The 23,133-nt window shown below is 31.9% G+C and overlaps 2 protein-coding genes and 1 long non-coding RNA gene across 5 annotated transcripts; 1 reads left to right on the forward strand and 2 right to left on the reverse strand.

The window, feature by feature from the left end:
* Positions 1–320: 320 nt before the first annotated feature.
* On the forward strand, positions 321–2,933 carry LOC126681672 (bidirectional sugar transporter SWEET1-like). Its single transcript, XM_050377225.1, has 8 exons — positions 321–387; positions 443–532; positions 1,002–1,067; positions 1,165–1,201; positions 1,722–1,817; positions 1,940–2,219; positions 2,386–2,505; positions 2,604–2,933. Exons 1-8 carry the CDS (start codon positions 321–323, stop codon positions 2,931–2,933), a joined length of 1,086 nt encoding a protein of 361 aa, XP_050233182.1.
* Positions 2,934–8,391: 5,458 nt separating this feature from the next.
* On the reverse strand, positions 8,392–10,268 carry LOC126683275 (uncharacterized). Of its 3 annotated transcripts, none has more exons than XR_007641667.2 (3): positions 10,098–10,268; positions 9,435–9,515; positions 8,392–8,932 (listed from the first exon to the last, which is right to left on the reverse strand). It is a non-coding gene; the product is annotated as an uncharacterized LOC126683275 (long non-coding RNA). The 3 variants fall into 3 exon arrangements; XR_007641668.2 differs by having other exon boundaries at positions 8,392–8,912; positions 10,098–10,265; XR_007641669.2 differs by having other exon boundaries at positions 8,392–8,542; positions 10,098–10,262.
* Positions 10,269–16,858: 6,590 nt separating this feature from the next.
* On the reverse strand, positions 16,859–20,149 carry LOC126681673 (uncharacterized). The gene is made up of 3 exons (XM_050377226.1): positions 19,817–20,149; positions 16,998–17,026; positions 16,859–16,910 (listed from the first exon to the last, which is right to left on the reverse strand). Exons 1-3 carry the CDS (start codon positions 20,147–20,149, stop codon positions 16,859–16,861), a joined length of 414 nt encoding a protein of 137 aa, XP_050233183.1.
* Positions 20,150–23,133: the final 2,984 nt, after the last annotated feature.

Genomic DNA, 23,133 nt, shown 5'->3' on the forward strand with positions numbered 1-23,133 from the left:
CCAAACTTATGCAAAAACAAACTCATAAAAGTAAATCTCTCAAGTTACTGCCTTGTGCTATTTTATTCTAAATTTATTCATATTGTAATTTCTTGCAAATACAAACTTATGCAAAAACAGTAAATCATTTCAACATTTAACACAAACTCATAAAAGTAATTAACGTTCAATTCATAGAACATGCATAAATCATTATGCAGTGGATGAATTAACACAAATGAATAGACCAAAAGTGTATATTTGATAGGCTGACTTGTGTACGGAGATATATTATGATTACTATCTAATCTATGTTGCTCCGAATACTAAAGAAGTCTAAAATGACAAAACCAAAAGATCTCGACATTGAATATCTAGAAAGACATTTGCATTTAGGAAATCTGTCTGGTTTTATCTTTGTTCGTTCCGTTCTAAATAACCTGTATAACTTTGTTGCATTTAGGAAATGTGTCTGGTTTTATCTTTGTTCGTTCCGTTCTAAATAACCTGTATAACTTTGTTGCATTTAGGGAATCGGCCTGGCTATATTTCTGTTTGTTTCGTTCTAAATAATCCGTATAACTTTGGATTGTGATCCGGTTTGATATTAATAATCAATTTGCATTAAAAGTTCATAAGTTAGCCCAAACATAACTGGAATACCCCTAAAATAGAGTAGAATAATTGAATATTGGAATTCCTGACTCTTAGCTTAAGCTCAATAAACTATTTATTTTTTCGGAGAATAAAACTTGATAATTTAATCACCATTATTAATATTCTTTTTTAGTGTGCTTGTTAGGAGTAATATCATATATCAATCATGCTATTAAATTGTCTAAATAATCTAAATTAATTGATTTCAAGCTTTTTATATAAACACCATACAAGAATTATAGGTAGTAACAAAATTGTTACAATAAATATATTATTTCTAATGTATTTTATTACATTGTTAATATTAAAACCAACATCATAAAAAATCACTATAATAATCTTATAAGATATCATTTGTGTTGTAGTGACATCTGCTAAGATGGATCACATTGAGCTAAGACATATACTTCTATTTACCTTTGGAATCCTTGGTAAGTTTTTTATTTAAACAAAAAAAATTGTCTTTTGTTAAAAAAAAAAAAATCAAGGCAAAACTTACAAATTGTGCATGAATTTTCTCTTTTGCAGGACTTCTTTTTCAGATTGTTGGCTATTTGGATCCACTGTAATAATCTTATCTCTTTTAAAATTTTCTTTTCGCATACTATTTTATAACTAGTTACAACATGAACGGCTATAAAAGGCTCAACGGCCGCAACACGCCAAAACCTTTTCGATTGTTTTGAAATTTATTCAAATTTTGTAAATTTTTCCTAGTTTGACAAACTCGATGAACATCTATTTATTTTTTCAAAATTAACTTAATTTTATTGTGCCTACGTGGCAATTGAATGTGTAATATTGAAAAAGAAATTAAAAACAATTGACAAATGTAAATGCCACATGATTTGGATAAATCAATTTTAAAAAATAGTACATTAATTTTGGAAAATTGAATTGATTTTTATTGAATTGACATAAATTTTCAACTTTTGAAAAGTTTAGGTAGATTTCTAAAGAAGTAAAAAATATTGAACTTCTTTTTGGTACGACTAGACCTTAAAAAATATTTATAATTTTCTAGAAGTAAAAACATATTCATATTATTTATCTATTAAGTGTTTTTTTTCTTCCTAAATTGTCAGGAGCACTATTAGGAAAATGGTGCATGCAAAATCAACAACTGCTGTAACTGGGTTGCCTGCTATTTTTAGCCTTTTAAGCAGTCTTCTTTATGCATGGTACGAATTATGTATTTTTATCCTCACATTTAAACTCTTAAAGCCGGAATAATACTTAAAATTCGATTATAATATTATTAGTCTAATATTAAAAATGAAATTTTATTTTGATCTCATAATAGGTATGGGACTCCTCTTGTCTCTTCCAATAACCTTTTGGTGTGTCTTACCAACGGCATTGGAGCAGCCGTTTACTTGACATTTGTAGTTGTATATATAGTTTACTCTACAAATGTCGAGAGGGTGAGGACGGTTTCCACATTAGTCCTCACCATCATGACTTGGTTGACAATAGCACTTCCTTCTCTATTTATTTCTGATAACAAGGAGAAGAAATTATTCTGCGGTTCTTTTGCTGCTATCGGCTCTGCAATCGCAGCTGCCACCCCTTTTAGCATCTTAGTAAGTCAATGCAAATTTATTTTCTTACATATATTACCATCTGATCAATTGTTTACAAAGCCAATTAAAAGTAATAGTACTTGAGTTATGAAATTAGATATATCTAATATGGATTACTTCATGATCAAGTAATACAATTTTGAGCATTTTGATAAATTAAATGTAGAGGACTGTGGTGATGACACGGGATGCTGGGCAACTATCATCTTTTTCAACAATATTCACAATGCTTTCTACCTTAGCCTGGTCAGCTTACGGTTTCATGCATGTTGATCCTTTTGTCATTGTAAGATTTACAAATCACTACATGTGTGTATTTACTTAATTATTTTATTTTCTTATGTGAAAATTAAACAAATAATAATACACATTACATGATTGTAGATTCCCAACCTCTACGGTTGCGGTGTTTCTATTATTCAGCTCCTCCTCATACGGTTGTATCCTACTGAAGGGCATGAGACTGATACTGAGATGATTGGACACGACATGTATTTGATAGATCCAGAACTTGAGGATGGCGAGGACTTGCATGTTATAGATATTGACGAGTCCATGCAGCCTGCTGGTGAGTTTGAGGAACAATATGACATTATTGAGCAGCACGAGCAGACTATTAGTGAGATCGAGATTGTTGAAGAACTTGAACAGATTGTTACAGACAATGAAGAGCCGGAGAAGAATATTGGAGAAATCCAACCAGCAGGGACCTGAGAACAATCTCTCGTAATAATAAGTAACTAATGTATGATTTACTGACTTTGGTTTGAATTTTACTTCATAATTAATTGCTCAATTTACAATGGATTTGCAGTACTGATGTTTTTGATTTCACATTCCATGCTAGACTTAATAGAAATATTTATGATTTTATATTTTTTTCTTTTAATTTTTTTCCTTCTAAATTAGCCTAATTTAATAAGAAGCAAAACACTTAAACATTAACGTATTTTATTTAGGCACTGTGTTTTATTATTATGTCCGGGACTGGCCGGTTCAACGGTTGCACCGGCAACCGTTCACATGTCCGGTCCGATTGACCCAGTTCAACCGGATCAAACCAGATTGAACCGGAAACTGAAAAATTGAATTGGACCGGACGGTTCTACATATTTTGATTTATAATTTGGTTTGATGACCGATTCTATATATTTTCATGTTTTGCATAAGTAGATTACATGTGAAATTCAAAATTTATCACTTAAATAAATACAAATTCTACATAATTGAAGAACAAAAATAAAATTTCAAGAAAGTTTTAAATATAATCACAAAATTATGGTTAATTGTTGGGCTTTCTATTTGTGGTGATTTTGCCTTTTATTGGTAGTAGACATAATTCAAAACTTTTTATATTTAATTTTTTCCCCTTAATTCAATTAATTTAGCCATATTAAAAGCAAATCGTTTGGATCTTTGATAATATATTTCTTTCTATATCAATAGCAAATCATTTGAGTAATTATATTTCTTTCTTACTTTATTTTAATCTTTAGATATTAGGGGCATAATTTTGGTACCAATTCAAAACTAAAATAAAATAACCGGCAGAGGTATAGTGGGATGCTTAAAATTGTGTCTCAAAATCTTAATTAACCGGTTGAACCGGCGGTTGAACCAAAAATTAATGGACACATCAGTTTAACTGCCGGTTCGATTTTTAAAACACCGATTATGTTATCATCTATAGGGTTAAACACATAATTTATTGTTACTGTTTCTCCTCTTTCTGAATTTTTTTTTCTTTCAACATCTAATATTGGTGTCTCACTCAATTTTATCTCAAAACAGTTGCAAGCAAATCAGGATGCAAAAATGCTAGTGAATTGAGTAATGGAGAAATTGCTGTGCAGTCTGAATATATGGAAAAGATACTTAAATTTAAGTGTTTTACTTATTATCAAATAAGGCAAATAATGCCTAATTGTTAAATGAGTAGTAATGTCCAAAATTAAACAACTGCTCTGGCCTTATAAAAAGCTGATCTGGTAATATCATTATCCGAAAAAAAATCAATGCATGCGGTTGTTTTATATAAAAAATAATTATTATACATGTGATATTACTTATTAGTAGAAAAAAATATAACAATGATTAATATCTTATAATCCCTTATTTGGTTGAAGTACTAACACAATATATTTGCAATCACATTTATTTTATAATTCATTTACATTAATTAAGTGGGTTTTTTTTGGTTTCCGTCATCCTGAGATCCAATCACTAAATGTTCATCGGAAACAGAGGTTCTCACAGACGGCGCCAAATAATAAACCTAGAGATGGAGTGAGGTTTATGGTTCTATCAAATCTATGTGAGGTTTATGACCATACCAGATCTGTTGTATTAGACAAACGAAGGAAACGACAAAAGGTGAACTTTGAGGTTTGGACCCCGAATTCACTCCGACGCTTAAATCAGTATGGTACTGGTTGAGAGCAACAAATGTGTGTAAAATGTAAAGGAATGAGATGGTTATCCTTTTATAGGCTTTTCCGCATGTTTTTCTTCTTTTATAATTAGGTATTTAGTTAGAATTTTAATGATATTTAATTATAGTTAATTAGACTTAATTATAGTTAAATTTCGTAGTTAGATAACCCACTCTTCTTTTTTTTTTTTATGGAGAGTTTTTTAACCGTTTGTTAAAGGGTTGGATATTTTGTTGCACATAATACAAAACATTAGAAAGCATGCTTTGTTCTCTTTAACAACCAAAATATAGTATTATTTATTAAGAGAAAAGATGATAAATTATTGATACTAGAGTGCAACAAGATACACAAATTTAGCAGGCTTTCAAGTGCAATTTCCGCCATTTTGGACATCTGAGTTGCTTCAATCATCGGATGTCTTAAACCCGTTGAGGTTTAAAGCATCATCACAACAAAACCCAATCCAAATAGGTACGCAACAAAAAGAAAATGGACGTGCGACGATATTTGTTGTCGGATCAACAGCTGCACTTACTGTACTAACCCTCGCAGCACGGCAATTTCCGCTCATGAGTATCACTCCTATAATGAAGATAACAATCACATGCTTATTTACTATCAAACCCATAATTTTTTAGTCAAACGTTTTTCAATTGTTGTCTTGTTGTTTGTTTTACTTGAGAAGATGTGTGGTTTATATTTATATATATACAAAACTGGCCTATGACGAACGTATTTTCGGTGTCAGATTCTATTCCCACTGGCAAATGCATAAATTATAGGAAAAAAATAACAAATTGTGTATGCAAAAGGAAATATATTAAATTTAAAATCATTATATTTATGAATAGTAAACTATGGATGATAATAATATTACTCATATTTACATATATTGAATGAAAGCTACTTTATTAAGAAAAATTATGATATAATACACTAGTTTAAATGTTATTTGGCCCACCATTTTATATCACTTTCAATATTTATTCTTGCATTACATTATTTCATTCGTCCAATTTCCTTTTAAAAATATATATTTTAAAACTAATATATCCACTCTTTTATTGCCATATCAGGTGAGTTAAAGAAAATGGATTAAAATTGAGGGTTATATAATATTACTCCTAGTTTACTGATACGCCATGTTGGTATAAATAAATTATAGAAACTATTTAAGATTCTTCTACAATTTAACATTAATTTTGTTTACTTTAATGCTTTTTTAATAATTGGAAAGAAAAAATATTTATGGAAAGATATGTTTAATTTAATTAATATTTGAATTTTCATTTTTCATAGATTGAACCAAAAAGTTTCTTTTTGATGAATTGAACCAAATAAGTTATTTGTAAGTAAGTTTGCTCCTCCCCCAAAATCGTATTGTTAATTGTGCGTAAGCTTTGACATGCGGTGTTTAGCCATTTCTCATGGCGGTTTTATTTCCGGATCAAATTTTTATAGGGGCAGTGCAATTTTCTAATTTTGGATCTTACTATCCCATAAATATTAGGCTTCTATTTTTCTTTTTTTTAGTTATATTTTTATTTCTAAATTAGCCTAATATAATAAGAAGCAAAACACTAAACATTAATGTATTTTATTAGAACTGTGTTTTATTATTATGTCCAGTATTTTAAAAATCGGCTGGTTCAATTGGTTGAAATGACAACCAGCCATGTCCGGTCCGATTGATCCGAAGAGCCGGAAATTTGGTTCAACCGGATCAAACCGGACTGAACCGAAAACCAGATTGGACTGGACGGTTCTACATATTTCGATTTATAATTTGATTTGATGACCGATTTAACAAAAAACTTCTTTGTCAGTAAAGCTAACACTGCTCTATATATTTTAATGTGTTGCTTAGGTATATTCCATGTGAAATTCAAAATTTCTCACTTAAAAAAGTTCAAATTCTACATAATTGAAGAGCAAACATAAAATTTTAAAAATGTTTTATATATGATCATGAAATCATGGCTAATTGTTGGGCTTTTTATTGGTAGTAAACATAATTCAAACTTTTATGTCATTTTTTTCTTTCCTTAATTTAATTAATTTAGCAATATTAAAAATAAATTGTTTGGATTTTTGATTATATATTTCTTTCTATATCAATAGAAAATTATTTGCATTTTTCTGATATTTATATTTCTTTCCCTTTTTAATTTTAGCAATAGTAGGACAAATCATTTGAGTAATTATGTTTCTTTCTTATTTTACTTTAATCTTAGTACATTAGGGGCAGATTTTTGGTACCAACTCAAAACCAAAATAGAATAACCGGCAGAGGTATAATGGAGTGCTTAAAATTGTCTCTTAAAATCTTAATTAACCGGTTCTACCGGTGGTCGAACCGAAAATCAATGGACATAGCGGTTTAACTACTGATTCGGTTTTTTAAACACTAATTATATCATTATCTACAAGGCTAAACACATAATTTATTGTTACTATTTCTCCTCTTCCTGAAATTTTCTTTCATTTAACATCTAATATTGGTGGCTCAGTCAATTTTATCTCAAAACCCGTTGCAAGCAAATCAGGATGCAAAAATGCAAGTGAATTGACTCGAAATCTACTCTTAATAGAGAAACTGCTCTGCAGTCTGAATATATGGAAAAGATACTCAAATTTAAGTTTTTACTTATTACCAAATAAGGCAAATAATGCCTAATTATTAAAGGAGTAGTAATGTTCAAAATTAAAAAACTGCTATGACCATGTAAAAAGCTGATCTGATTATATTGCTATTGTTTTATATAAAATATAATTATTACATATGTGATAGTACTTATCTAAGAGCATCTCCAATGGAGTGCTATCTTTTATGCTAAATTTAGCATGAAAAAGTGCTATGTTATAAATAGCATAGCATTCTAATTTTTTCTCCAATGCACAAAGTTACAAATAAGTGTTATAATTATTTATTAAGATAATTATCTCTGAATTTTATTAGTTTCTAATTATTTTATAAATTTTTAAACAAAAATTAATGTAATTTTCTTTTTGATATAAAAATGAGCTTTTTCAAAAGAAATAATTATAAGAATCGATGAACTATATAAAAATACTTTATATATTTTTTTTATTATATTGATATATGGTCTACTATTAAAAAATCAAATCGAGACCGTAAAATTAAATTGAAGCACAAAATTTAAAATGAAGAAAGTAAAAAGATAAAAAAATATTAAAATAATAAATACAAAAAAATTAATCGTGTAAATTGTAATTAATAAATAAATGCTATTGGTTGTTATAGTTTAGCATATGCTATAGTCTGTGCTAAATTTAGCACGTGATATAGCATATGCTAAATTTAGCACAAACTATAGCACTGCATTGGAGTTGCATTTTAAGACTTAATGCTAAATTATAGTATTAGCACTCCATTTTAGCATTACATTGGAGATGCTCAGAAAAAAATATAGCAATGATTAATATCTTATAATCCTTTATTTGGTTGAAGTTTATTTTGTACTAAAAAATATATTTGCAATTACATTTATTTTATAATTCATTTACATTAATTAGAGCAACTCTAATTGTCATACCTCGCCTTACTTAGCACGAGATTGACGGTTATTTAAAATATATTTATATCAAAATCAACATTTTAAAAACGTGTTTTATAAATAATTAAGCAGAAATATATGAAAACCTTTTATACAACATTTTAATTAAACCACTGTATGAAAACTAAGTATTGTTACAAACTTTTGTACATATAATTCAAAATATATATTTAGGTACAAATAAGTTTATTCTAAACAAAAACATCAAGGCATCTCAAAACTCGGAGATGTGGCCAACCTCTATGTCTCAAGCCCAAACTCTAAGCCCAACTCCCTCTCTAGTCAATTGTACTGTAGATTGCCTTGCTAACTGAAAAGGTTTTAAAACAACTAAAATGAGCGAAAGCTCAGTGAATAGACATAACAAGCATAAAACATTTATATACTTAAAGTAAGTATATCATATAGTAACGAATACTTACAACACAAAACATTTTTAATGTTCATCTCAAAAGCATTTACAAATATAAACGATATCAAAACAATTTCACTTCAAATATGAAATGTAGTTCGTATCAATCATCAATTATAACATTGATATATTACCCTGCAACAATAATATAAACCATAGACCTGTAATCAGGAACACAACACTGATCTACAGTCTAACCAACATATCTAGGAACACTTGATGGCTAACCCTTCTCCATCATTAGCACGGCTCAGCCCTTCTCCCTTCACTGACCATCAATCAAGTGGCCTGTGTCAAATGCGCATAGACACTCACAATATCTCACATGTGCATATAACTATCTCAGCACATAACCAGATGCATATCACAACTCAGCACCTCCCAAATATATTGTTACAGAGTAGCCATATCACATAAAAGAAATCTCAATTCATTTTATCAAAACTTAATACAATTCAATAATAAAACCATTTCAAATTCTCATTCAAAGTTAACCGAATCAAACGACTATTGAATTTCCGAAGGTATTACACATTCATAAACAAATACTCATTATATCAAAAGCATCAAAGCTTTACTAAAATCAAACAATTATATAGATTCAATTCAAAACTTCTTTCATTTTATACAACATTTGCCAAAGGTAGTATTTGAAATATTTAAACAAGGCATTTCATCGAACACCTTTCGTGCATTCCAAAACAACCATTTAAAACACAATAAACCTTAACATTTTGAATATCAAAATAGCATATTGATTTCAGTAGCAAGGGCTAGTATATCTACTCACCACACAACAACCAAACTAGTCCAAAATATCGTCAAAAGCTGCCTTACTTTCTACTTGCACTGTCGTTGCCAAAACGAGCACCTAAATGAGTCATGTAAATCAGAAAACACCATCACAATCACATATACATACTTATACATATATCTAATACTGATTTGACCTAAATTCAGATCCTACAAATGTATTTCTATATGATTTATGCATGATTATAAACTTAGTACCAAATCTGCCTTAATAGGCATAACATTAAGCCTCTATTCAAACATGTCATGTGAATAGTATAGACAGAATTTTAATAAACCCTCCGGTGAACTTTTAGCCCTTTGAGTCTAGAATCCAAATCAAAAAGAATTTCATGATTTCAAAATATAAGCAATGAGTTATTCCAGTTTTAGTGAGGTGTGCTCAGACTGTCTTCACAGCTGAAGCAATAAAATGTCGCGGTCGTTTTAGATATTACTATGACAGAATAAGATCAAACTCAAAGAACAAAAGTTGTAGTAGATACTCTAAAGTTTCTGTGAAATCATGAATTACTCGATTTGGAGTTATAGAACTCGACTTATGTGCAAAATACAGAAGCTAAATTTTCTGTCACAAAACAGAACAAGGTACAAAGTGATATACTTCAACTCAAAGACACAAATGGATAAAGAAACTTACCAATTCGATTTTCCACTCTTCCTAAAGCCTTAAAACATGGAGAATTGAAGTTTATATTCTGAAATGAAGTTAGGTCTTGGAGGAATTCGAATTTCTCTCTTAGGTTTTTAGGTTATATGATAAATATCAATAAAGAGGTTCCTTTTAACTTATACATAAGACTTGTTTTATGTAAGATAAAATGGATAATTGTAACATATGGTGCATAAAGAATAAATAATGTTCCCTTTGGTCCTTTAGTAATTCTATAAGTTTCATTTAACCCACAAAGTTTCAATTCATTTCAATAAACGAAATCAGCTTAGTTTACCAACGAGCTTAAATTTCAATCGAGTCCTATAAATTCTCAAACCAATGAATTGACATTCTAAATAGACTCTGGCATTATAATGCATGATGATGAATGTTTAATTAATGCATAATGTAAGGTTAGAGTACGGGTGTGACACTAATACTCTTTTTTTAGTAAAGCAACTCTAATACTCTTTATTAGAAAGAATATCTTTGAAAAAATAAAAAACATTTTTTAAAATAAAAAGCAAAATATTTGGCTGAACTCAAAGTACTCTCTAAATTACTAAACTTTTTATTTGGCTGAACTCAACTCTAATTTTATTTTTATTTTCTCTCACCTTTTATATGTGATTTTACTATGTTTGCTTCTCCCACCTTGGTAGTCATTTTCTTATTTGTGTCCTTTTAAGAAACTGGCGAGATGCACGTAAATTAACTTGCAGCCCGTATCATAAGCTTGAACTGAAGTCCACCAATGAGGGTCGATCAGGATGCACGTAAATATAACAATGATTTCAGGATTTGCTCCCATCTTCGTCGACCGGGTTTGCTGGAAACTCATCTGCAGAATTACGCCAATGAAAATCTGAAAATTTTGCTGGTGGTGATGGACTTCTATCAGACAGATTTGAAAAGATATTCAAATACTATGGAATTGCATCTTATCTTGAGATTTATTTTCCTACAATTAAGAAAAAAGTGGAGAGAAGTGATGAACAATAAAAAACACATTCTCTTAAAAAAAAGTTAGTTTGACTCTTTAGAGTCAAATTGATTTTCTATGTTTATTTTTAAAAGGCCAATTAACTAAAAAAAATGATTCTCTATGTTTATCCAATTTATCATGAAACACACGATTTTATTTCAATAATATCCAATTATGTAATTTTTTTTGTGTGACGCCACATAAGCAAAATTATATAATTGGATATAATTGAAAGCAAATCATGCGTTTCAAGATAAATTGGATAAAATGAAAAAGTTTGGTATTTTGTGAAACTTGCATTAAAAGTTTGACCTTTTGTAATCATTTGGCCTTTTTAAAAATAGAGAGTCCATTATGACAAAAAAGAATAGAGCGTCCATTGAACTACAATTTTCCGACGATTCTACTCTTTAATAGAAAGAGTTTAAAGATTTTAAAAAAAATACTATGTTTTCAAAAATATTTACAAAATTTACCTCAAAGCTAAAAAGTTAACAAGAATATTCTCCGTTTTTTTGTTTTGATAATTTATCTATTATCTCATAAAGGTTTCTACAATACTCTATAATTTTTTTAATTTTTATTTTTTACTCTTCTTTGTTTTTTTTCTTCAGGATCTATTTTCTTCTTTTGCAGATCTCACGAATACCAACACAGCAGCACGGTGGTCGTCTGTCCATTTACGGCAGCCCGTACAATGATCTAATCGATATTATGACCGGTTCCGGATCGATGCTTACCCCTCCACCTCCAGTCCTTCGCGGGAGCAACCCGATTCATCATCCCTTCTGTGATTATCCACCGCTGCCTCCCATTATACCTTATGTAGCTTCGCTTGCAGAGACGACGCCGTGTCTCCCTGTGCCCTAACTTTTGATTACTCTATTCTGCTTCATTTAAGGAGAGAATCAAAGATGACAATCTCTTGTCGCCTAAGGATAGAAAAGTAAGGGAAATTTTATTCTCCTTAATTTTATCTCTAAATAAGATAGTTCAGATTTAATTTAGCAGTTATTTGGATTAGAATAGCTATGTGTCACGACCCAAAATCGAGGGCCGCGACCAGCACTAGGGATTGGGAATTGTAGTTCTGGAATCCGTAACAAGCCTGAAATTAACTAAAATATTTTTGCAATTATCATATAAACCTTGACTTTACAAACAGAAGCATTTAAATAAAGATACATTTACATACACTAGCAAAGCGTTACAACTTACTTCGGGCTTATCGTAACGTATCTCGTACGTAATAGCCCGGGATATACTACTAGTGTTAAAGTCACATCACTGGAATCTATCTCCGTGGTACAAAATACGATAATCGTAGCCCACAAAACATATACACAACAGACAACAGTTCTAAACAACATAAAAATTTACTGTTGTATTAGGCCACGACACTGGTCAAACATCACACTACTGCAGCAACTATGGAAGTCGGGACTGTACACAGCCAAATGGACTTCCAGCCAAAGACGAACTACTAGCCAAGTCTAGAATCTAGGTACCTGAAATATTTAAATCAACGGGGTCAGCTTAAGCTGAGTGAGATATACTTTACTTACCATATTATCAAAATAAACATCGCTTTTTAAAAACATTTTTTAAAATATATATACAATCACATTTTTAAACAATTCCAACATATATAATCACAGCAGCTGCACACAATTCATTTAAAACAAGTATTTGAACTGATCGAAACCTTAATCTTAAACTCCTAATCTCTCTTAACCATATCATACTCGTATCAAATTATTTTAATTTAAGTGGTACGTTCCTGAGATAGTTCGACCGAGTTAACTGCTACCACGTAGTATTGTTCCAAAATAGTTCATCCGAGTTAACTCATGTCACTGCTTAATCCCAAGTTGTAGGTCCCGAGATAGTTCAACCGAGTTAACCCACCAGATACGGGTTCTGAGATAGTTCTACCGAGTTAACCTCTTATCTGTCAAACATAGTCCTCCTTCTATTTCATAATCACAAACATGGTCAACATTTAATGAGCTCATATCAAATGTTTCTGTGTACAAATATCTAGACTCTTATAGACACAGGTGATCACACCGCTTATTGACGCCCAATAGGTAGCTTGTTTCTCGGATCGAAAACAAATTCACATTTACAAATAATCGTCAAGTAACAAGCAAAATAGTACAATCAAATGTTATGCAAGCAATTCAATCCAAACAATTCAATCATATATAAGAACCCAATCCAATATATACAATTCAATCCAACAAAATTGATCCATATAATTTATGTGATGCATGTAATAATATATAATATATATAAACTAATTTTTTATACGATAATAAAAGTAAGTAAAAATATACTCACCACTTGCTATCCATAAACTTCAATAATAGCTAAACGATGTCACGTTCTATATGTCTCAGATTCCTTTAGTATTTGCCTTGTCGAGCATACGCAAAGTTGATAATAGCTCGAATCAATAACAATCTAACTATAATTAATTAATCCAAAACTAGGTTTCAAGCTAACTTCGGCTATCGAAATTGTTTACTTAAAACAGTCTGAAGCCTAAAACAAACTGACATTCTTAAATTTCAAAATGTCGCCTGCAACTTTCATTTAGGTCTCGGATTGAGATTAGCACCCGAATGTGTTGAAATTTGGCATGGAAGTTAATAACTTAGGGTTGTCCTAAATTTTAGAACTGTTATGCGCGACATAATGTTTTGATTTATTTGAGTCATTTAAAGGCCGAAATAGCAAAAATTTATAGCTAGAGATTTATATAAAACATTCTTAACTTTCCGTATCAACAAATGGAACTTAATTCGGAGCTATATAGCTCTAGATATTTCCCTCGCAATATGGCTTTTTTGCAGAACATATTCAGCAATATCGTCAAATTATTAGGGGTTATCTCTTTAACGTTTTGGTTGATTAAAACAGCCTATAAACTCAATCCTATACCATTTACTTCCGCCTCTAATCATGCCATTATCATAAAGTTAAACTCATTAAAGCATTAACTCCAATTCCATTTCAAAACTGTTTTTACGTCACATACGAAACTAGTTACGTTACGTTTAGCGTTTTACGTCAAATTTAATGCGATTAACCACCAAAGAAGGGTGGCATCAGCCCCCCTCTCTACTTTTCGGCCCTTCCCTATTTTGGGTAGGCGAGGGGCTGCTTCAGCCATGGTGCAATTGTCACGACCCGATTTCCACCTAGAAGTCGTGTCGAGACCGGCGCTAGGGAATGAGAATGGTTGTTCCGAAACCCGTAGCAAGCCTAGGAAAAACAGTAAAAACTTTTCGTGTTTTGAAAACATAAAAGGTTTCAATCTCTTTTTGCAAGTATTTAAAAACCTTTAGATAAACGTGTAATCAAAACCATGCAATTGCATTTTTGAACTCAGGGTAATACGTGTATACTGCACACAACTTGACACAACCGTGTCCGAAAACAATGCCAGCGGTGCAAACCAGATATCACACTAGATAACCGGTTAAAGCATGCCAAATAGTTAATCACAAAGCTTTTATCAAAACCAGGTTTCTTATAAACAACTGGCAAAAGCCCTTTTGTATAAAACATGCTTTTGTCCCAAAATGATACTGACAGTAGTTTCATATCAGAGTTTAAGCATTTACAATTGAACTACTGTTCAGAGCTAGAACTACTCTGCATCTCTAGAGTGACCTCTATTTAGTTACAACTTCCGGAGAAAGAATTGGAAGTCTTGTCACGTCAAAATATCATTTACCTGTGAAAGGGAAATCAACGGGGGTCAAATATGAGTGAATTCACATAGTTACTCAAGCATATTAATAAAAGCAGAAATCACATGTAAACGCACTTTGTGCAGCCAAATAACCGATCCAAATGAAACCTTAAGAGAAAACCCCATTTGATAACTGTGGTTAATACCACAGTTCATGCTCTCTTGTTTAACACAGGATGAAATGTGAAATCATGTTATCACAATCATCTTATCTCTGTGTAAGGTTTGTTGGGCCGTAAATTGAATTATTGGCTCCCCAGGATACCCTGTTAGGTTTAGGCCGCTTTGCAAGCATCTGGCCAAAGAACCCAACTAGTATGCAATGCAATAATTTATTAATACCGGTGATCACACAGTACTATTGTTGCCCAATAGATAGCACGTTCCAGTGGATCTATATATTGGTTTCAAATCGACTCTATGCAATGCAATTTCAAACACATTTTTAGTTGTAAATGTTTTAACATCAATATTCAAAAGTAAATATGCAAACTCACAAAACCGTTATCCACAAAACAGTTTTCGTTCACCCTCTACTCTCCTGGTCCGGTTGCTTGCTTGCTCGTCGGATCTAGTTAGAAAACAATTATTAAACATAATTGAAATATGATTTCTAACTCTAAAGAATAAACTATATTGACATTACTAGATATATATATAACATATCTAGTCTACACTTATTTTTAATCTCAACTCATAGCCCTCTAGCTATTAATCACTTTGATAAATAGAGGACCTAATTAAAACGTCACTAAGTTTTAATTAATCGAGCTCCCTTAATTGTCCAAGTTCTTTTTTAGTCCTTATTGAACGTACCATTCAAAATTATCCAAAACTCGTAAATTCGGAACCCGACGTGCGAAAGCACGTCGGAAACGCGCATTGGCGCGAGGTCCTGTGCGCCCGCACAGGACACTGTGCGCCCGCACAGTGTCCCTGTGCGCCCGCACAGTGTCCCTGTGCGTCCGCACCGGTGACTGTGCTTTGAGACTGTGCGCTCGCACAGTCGGGCTGTGCGTGCGCACAGTCACTGTGCGACGCACAGTGGCTGTGCCGTGGGAACTCCGTTCCCGGGCCGATTTCTGTCGAGCTATACCCATTTTTTGATCCAAAACGTATATACAAACACCAATCTATCCATTTTCACTATCGGAACGTAAAATCATTACGTATACGTTCGATTCGATACGGTAATCGTTATATATTCGAATATAATCCATTTTCCATATATCCAAATTCGAAATAACGGTTATAACTTCGATTATTAATGGATTACCGAAGAAATTTGAGTTAGAAACGAGAAATCGGATCGAAATCGTCGAACCTACCGTCGCGTGCCGTCGTCGCCGAAGCTCTGAGCCTAAAGCCTAAGTTTTTCTATTTTTGTTGCTACTGAACATTTCAAATGAAATGTTTATATATATAGTTTGGTTAAATCCAAACTAGTCCCTAAGTATTCACGCGTTACTTTAACCCAAATTCTTAAATACTCGTCCGTAGCTAAAACGGACAACGAACTCCAAATTTTATGAAATTTTAGCCACGAATTCCATAATTCGTAATTAGAATAAAAATGTAATTTTTATTCTCACGGGACTTATATTTTATCTTTAATAAATCATTAAAGATTTATTAGGGTTAAATTAGACCCACTTAATAAAAATTTTATCTCCAAATTCTATAAAATTTTAGGGGTAACTTTCTAAAAATATTCTGTGAATATTGACTCTAAAAATATTCACACGGGACTTATAAATTATCCTATTTTTAATTTATAAGCATTTTTTAATTCCCGTTAGTTAAAATATAAATATCCAAATTTTATATTTTAACTTCTATAACTATTTTATATTTCCGGAGATACTATAAATTAAATTTATCCTTAAATTTAATTTATAATCTTCCGGTCCTATAATTTATTCCTTTAATTTTTACGGGGTATTACAGCAATGCACCATGGCAGCAACCAAATAGCCCCACCGTGCGTAGCACGTTAGTTCACCACTTCCAGCCATTAAGGCCCCAAAACAACCACCAATTCATTTTCAACCTACATGGAATCTTAACATACACCATAACCATTCATAGCACAACCCTTATAGTACATATAAAAACATTGACTCAGCCTATAACTAACCATTCAAACACCATAAACATCATTTCTAACTATCAAATTCATCATCACCATTAAACACAATCAAATCTCAACAAAACAGAATATTTTCGTTCTAAAACCTAACCAAAATACTGATCCTTACCTTAATTTTCTTAGGTCAATCCATATCTATCGTCCTCCTCTTTCCATAGTCGCGAGAATCAATTTAAACCGAGCTCAGATGAGGGAGTTATAGTGTTTTGAAATTTTTGTACCTTAAAACCCTAAGGAAGAAGATGATGGAGTTGAGATCTGAAATTTTATATCTGAAATTATGATTTGAAAATCAAATTATTGGCCTTATATATTTATGGTAAAATTCTCATTTGATCCCTAACATTTCCACCTCCTTAAACTTTGATTCGTAACTTTTCTTTCGTCCAATTTAGTCCGTCGATTGCTTAATCGTTCAAACTTGATAAATTCCGTTTTATTTATATCCACATAAATAATACTCTTCCATTATTTTATTATTTTATATTCTGATAAGTAGTTTCGCTAATTTTCGGCTAAAACACTCAATTTTCCAATTTGAGCGAAAATGATTGTTTCCATCATTTTTTCGTTCATATTTTTTTTATAATTATCGATAACCAATTTATCGATATAATTTATAAATACTAATTCCCGTCAATAATCTATTTATTTTTCTATTTTTCGAGAATTAAAAGCTCATATTCCAATTTTGGGCTAAAGTGTGCTTTTAGCCACTTTTTCTTATTCCCCTTATTAGATTCAATTCCATTTTTCTTATGGAATATTATTATTGACATTTTCTAATCAAAATTTCAATGTCGACCTATTCATGTCTTTACTTATTTTATTCTTTTGATAATCTCTTCTTATTTATGCATGCTTCACCTATTTTAATTCAAACACGTTGCCTACTTTGACAACGCCAGACATACGGGGTATTACACTATGTTGGCTTAACATTAGTATCAGAAAAAAATACTTCAAAAATTGATTTACTTAACCCAGACTTATGTAAAATCCGTTAAAAACACCCAAAGTGAGTGATAAATGACCCCCTACACCTAATTAACCTTAATATTAATTAAATTAAATTTAATAATAATTAAGCCTAATCTGATATTATTTTTTTCAAATTTTTGTAAATTTTTATTTATCTTTTTTTAAAGGGTTAAGGTCTGAAAAACTACTGACCTCTCAAATATTTTTCAATAGCACCCTCACCTTATAATTTTTTCAATAGCACCATGTTTTGTATTTTTAGCTTTCAATAGCACTGTTAATTAAAAAAATTAGATGATTTGATTATTATTAGGATGAAAATTTTCAAAAAAACTAAATTTAAAGGGGAAATCATATTTTTTTCTACTTGAACATTTTTAAACAAGTCCTTTAACTTAAAAAAATTCAAATAAGTCCTCGATAAATGAGTTTAGTTTGATGATTTATGGTGCTATTGAAAGTCAAAAATAAAAAATAGGGTAAAATTGATTGTTTTACAAGGTCGGGGTGCTATTGAAAGCCAAAAATACGAAATAGGGTGATATTGAAGAAATTACAAGATGGGGGTGCAATTGAAAAACATTTGAAAGGTCGGTAGTTTTTCAGACCTTAAACCTTTTCTAAATGAGAACAGACTGAACCAGACCAAAATTAACCGACATTTCGATTAACCGAACTGAAATAACCGCCAGCCAAAGTAATACAATTTGGTTCTCATTTTTATAAGGGTGGTTTGGTTTAGTTTCAGATTTTCCCACACCGAACAGAACCGAGCTCAACCTTAATTATAATACCCTACGTGCAACACCTTTTTTTTCCTACTGTGTCGCTTTGTTTAATACTTCATATGAGATTCAATAAATTTCTTTTTCTTCTTCAATTTATTCTAGAAAAACTAAAGTCGGCTCATTAATATATATTCAATATATGCAGTTCATAACAATTCAGCAAATGGATTACTCTAATTTTATCATTACTTGTTGAATATTTATAGCAAATTTCAAATTTAGTTTCTAATCTGTTCAGATTTTAAATTCTTAATCAAATCGTTTCAAATTCTTCTTCAAATTCAGATCAAGCGATCATCACTTTTTCCAAAAAAAAAAGAAAAAACAGTAAATTATTAATTTATTTTTTGTCCAACTAAAACTATATTAAAAACATTTTCAAACGGTTTCATAAGGTTTATGAAACACAATACTGTTTCAAAAAACAATTATATAATAGTTTTTAACAGTTTTTAAAAACAACTTTCTCTAGAAACACTTCCAACACTTTCCAAAAAAATTCAAACAATATTCAATGGTGTCAAATAGTTTTTTCAAAAAAATTTCAATAGCTTCTAAAGTAATATTTCCAATAATTTATAAACACAGTTGCTGTAAAAATAATTTTCAACAATTTCAAATAGTTTCAATGATTTTAGATATTCTCTAAAAAAAGTTCCAAATGATTTCCAACAGTTTCCAATAGCTTCTAAAATAAATTATAAGAACAGTTATAAATAGTTTCTAAAAAAATAGTTGCATAAAATTTACAACAGTTTTCAATAGTTTCAAATAGTTTTTTACGGTTTAAAAAAAATAGTTTCAAACAGTTTCATAAAGGCTTAAATACTTAAAAACTCCCACCTTGAACATTTTTTTCGTTTATACCCTCACCTTGTAAAAAAGTCATTTGTACCTAATTTTAGGTTTTTAGGAAATTTCGTCTTCGAAATTAGGCTAGAATAGATGAGGGTATCGACTTCTCATATCCTCCTATCGTTCCCAAGTTGCTTCCTCACTTCCATGATGTTTCCATAATACTTTTACTAGAGGAATAACCTTATTTCTTAAATCTTTATCCTCATTTGCTAAAATAGTAACTGGTTCTTCTTCATAGGATAAATTATCCTTTAGCTCTATAGGTTGAACTTGTAAGACGTGACTAGGATCACTCCTGTATCTCCGTAGCATTGAAGCATGAAAGAAATTATGAATCTGCGATAACTCTGGAGGTAAGGCTAATTTGTAAGCCACTGTCCCAATCTTTTCAATTACTTTATATGGACCAATGAACCTTGGACTTAGTTTCCCTCTCTTACCAAATTGTAATATCTCTTTCCATGGAGAAATCTTGAGAAACACTTTATCACCCACACTATACTCAATCGGCATCCTCTTCAAATCATCATAGCTCTTTCAGGCGATCTCTGATCAATTGTACTTTTTCTGTAGTGATTTGAACAATTTCTGGGCCTATTAACTGTTTTTCCCCAATTTCATCCCAACACACTGGTGTTCTGCATTTTCTACCATATAATGCTTCATAAGGATCCATTCCCAAACTAGAATGATAACTATTGTTGTATGCAAACTCCATGAGTGGCACATATTTATCCCAACTACCTTGAAATTCAATCATGCATGCACGTAACGTATCCTCTAAGGTTTGAATAGTTCGTTCTGATTGCCAATATGTCTGAGGATGAAATGCTGTACTGAATTTCAATTTAGTACCTAAAGCTAGTTGTAAGCTTTGCCAAAACCTTGATGTAAATCTCGGATCCCTAACAGACACAATAGAATATGGAACACCATGTAGTCTAACTATCTTCCTAGTGTAAATCTTAGCAAGTTTATCAAGAGGATAATTTACCTTTATAGGAAGAAAATGTGCTGATTTTGTTAGTCTATCAATAATCCATATCGCATCATGTCCTTGTTGAGTTCTAGGTAACCCAACAACAAAATCCATATCCACATGTTCCCATTTCCATTCAGGAATAGAAAGTGGTTGTAGCAAACCTGATGGATGCTGGTGCTCTGCTTTAACTTGCTGGCATGTTAAACATCTAGACACAAATTTTGTAATTTCTTTCTTTATTCCCGACCACCAGTAGTTTTCTTTCAATGTATGATACATTTTTGTACTCCCCGGATGCAAAGTATAGGCTGAATTGTGTGCTTCCTCCATTATTTCTCTTTTCAATATATCAATATTAGGAACACATAATCTACCCTTGTACACTAGAGTTCCATCATCAGAAACATTAAAGTCATTTTTATTATCCTGTTGGACTTCTCCTTTGAATTTCACTAATTTGTCATCCTGATTCTGAGCATCCCTAATTATTTCAATTAAAATAGGACGAACCTTCAAAGTAGCTAATAAAGCTCCATTTTCACTTTCACTTAATTCTACATTAAGTCTTCTCAGTTCAAGCAATAATGGAATCCTTACGGTGTTGATATAAAACAAATTACCTAAAGATTTCCTGCTAAGGGCATCAACTACTACATTAGCTTTTCCAGGGTGATACTCTATGGTAAGATCATAATCTTTCAGAAGTTCTATTCATCTTCTTTGTCTCAGATTCAATTCTTTCTGAGTCAGTATGTACCTCACACTTTTATGATCAGTGAAGACAAGACATTTCTCACCATATAGGTGTAATACCCCAAAATATTTTAAGGTAATTAAGTCGTGCCACGTGTCATGATTTCTGATAAATTAAATTAAGGAGAATTTAATTTAATTATATCGGGAATTTAGAATAAATTTTAATAAGTCAATTAGCGGGATTTGAGGAAATAACTTTGAAAATTATTATAAAATAAATTATAAATCCTGTAATGGATTTTATTTCGCCAAAATCCGCGAAATAATTTATAGTATTAGTGGTAAAAGTTTCGAGTCGATCGGAGATCGTTTAAAATTTGGACGCGGATAGGTTTTGAGCTAAATTGAAACTTTTAAAAAGTTTCAAGGACCAAAGTGCAAATTAGCCGTTATATATATAAAGTTTCCTTCAGTTGAAGGATCCAGAACCTCAACTTCTTCATTTCATCTTCTTTCTCTCGTTCGCCGTTTCCGAACGGTTCGTCGCGCGGTTTTCGTTTCTCGTCCGTTTCCGACGTTCTATAACTCCAAACGATCGTATTTCGACGGGTAATCACGGTAAGCTTGACGTTTTCTCGTTTAAACGAATATATTTTGAGTTATATCGATTCAAAGTTTTAGGCCACGAAACGATAATATCGCTTTAATCGATATTAGTATTGAATTATAGTGTTTTAGGGTTAGATTACGTGTTATACGTGTGTTTGGAGCGTTTTGGATCGAAAGCACGTCGGAAAAGTCCGAAAAATAATTTTCGGGACGGAGTGTGCGGCACGCCCGCATATGCGGGCGATGCGCCCGCATAGGCGGGCGACGCGCCCGCATACGCGGGGCGTGCGCCCGCAAACAATGCGGGCGACGCGCCCGCATACGCGGGGCGTGCGCCCGCAAACTATGCGGGCGACGCGCCCGCATACGCGGGGCGTGCGCCCGCATAGGCGGGCGACGGGCCCGCATATGCGGGGCGTGCGCCCGCAGCCCGCGTGAGTCGGCGACTCGCCCGTACCGTAAACTTGCCGATCGAACTAGTTTTGAGAAAATTTGTGTACACGCATATCGAGACTTGAGATTAATTAATGCTCGATTAAATATCGATTAATTTGAGACGTTAACCTAACGAGGTTAAACGAGAATTGATTTAGAAGTGATATTTTATCCATAAACGAGTTTGATACCGTTTATCGGGATAATCACGTGAGAAGCACGACGGTTAATAAAAGTTCAGTGTGTCGAGTCTCGAGTCTAGAGTCAATCTTAGAATAGGATTCTAATACAAGTCAAATGTTTTAAAAATTGTTTTAGATCCGGCGAGGCAAGAAGCAGCTGGACCAGTAGTTCGGGAAGTTTGACGTATCTAAGCCCCGACGTATTTTTGGATAAGCGTTTTCTGTGAGTTTATACGATTTATTTTTAAAGTATTTATTTAAGCAAATATTTTGTATTGCTTTATATTTGTTTTGCATGATTGCGATGCGAATCCTTTTTATGAATTGCATATGCTTGATTTGAAACCAGTATTGATCCAATGGAACGTGCTACCTATTGGGCGACAATAGGACTGTGTGATCACCAGTTTTGATGTGACTCAGCTGGGAGCTGATGATGATTATGAAATTTACGATTGGGTATATGATTTTGATACGAGTGAGTACTCGGCTACGGTGTAGTCTGGAGTCCCCGTATCTAGTGGCTGGGCCACCAGCGAGTTGGACTCGCAATTTGATATTAATGATTGGGTTGCTTGATTGATGATTAGTAT

Source organism: Mercurialis annua, linkage group LG5 (genome assembly GCF_937616625.2).
Source record: "Mercurialis annua linkage group LG5, ddMerAnnu1.2, whole genome shotgun sequence".
In the NCBI taxonomy this organism is placed as follows: Eukaryota; Viridiplantae; Streptophyta; class Magnoliopsida; order Malpighiales; family Euphorbiaceae; genus Mercurialis; species Mercurialis annua.

Excerpts from the sequence above, each read along its gene's own strand:
- LOC126681672 (XM_050377225.1), top strand. The coding sequence starts at position 321 with ATGACAAAACCAAAAGATCTCGACATTGAATATCTAGAAAGACATTTG. Across the intron at positions 533-1,001 it reads ATCGGCCTGGCTATATTTCT|TGACATCTGCTAAGATGGAT; the intron begins GTTTGTTTCGTT and ends TTTGTGTTGTAG. Across the intron at positions 1,202-1,721 it reads GTTGGCTATTTGGATCCACT|GAGCACTATTAGGAAAATGG; the intron begins GTAATAATCTTA and ends CTAAATTGTCAG.
- LOC126681673 (XM_050377226.1), bottom strand. The coding sequence starts at position 20,149 with ATGCCGATTGAGTATAGTGTGGGTGATAAAGTGTTTCTCAAGATTTCT. Across the intron at positions 17,027-19,816 it reads ATAAAGATTTAAGAAATAAG|TTAGAAATGATGTTTATGGT; the intron begins GTTATTCCTCTA and ends TGAATTTGATAG. Across the intron at positions 16,911-16,997 it reads ATGTTTATGGTGTTTGAATG|GTTGAAAATGAATTGGTGGT; the intron begins GTTAGTTATAGG and ends GATTCCATGTAG.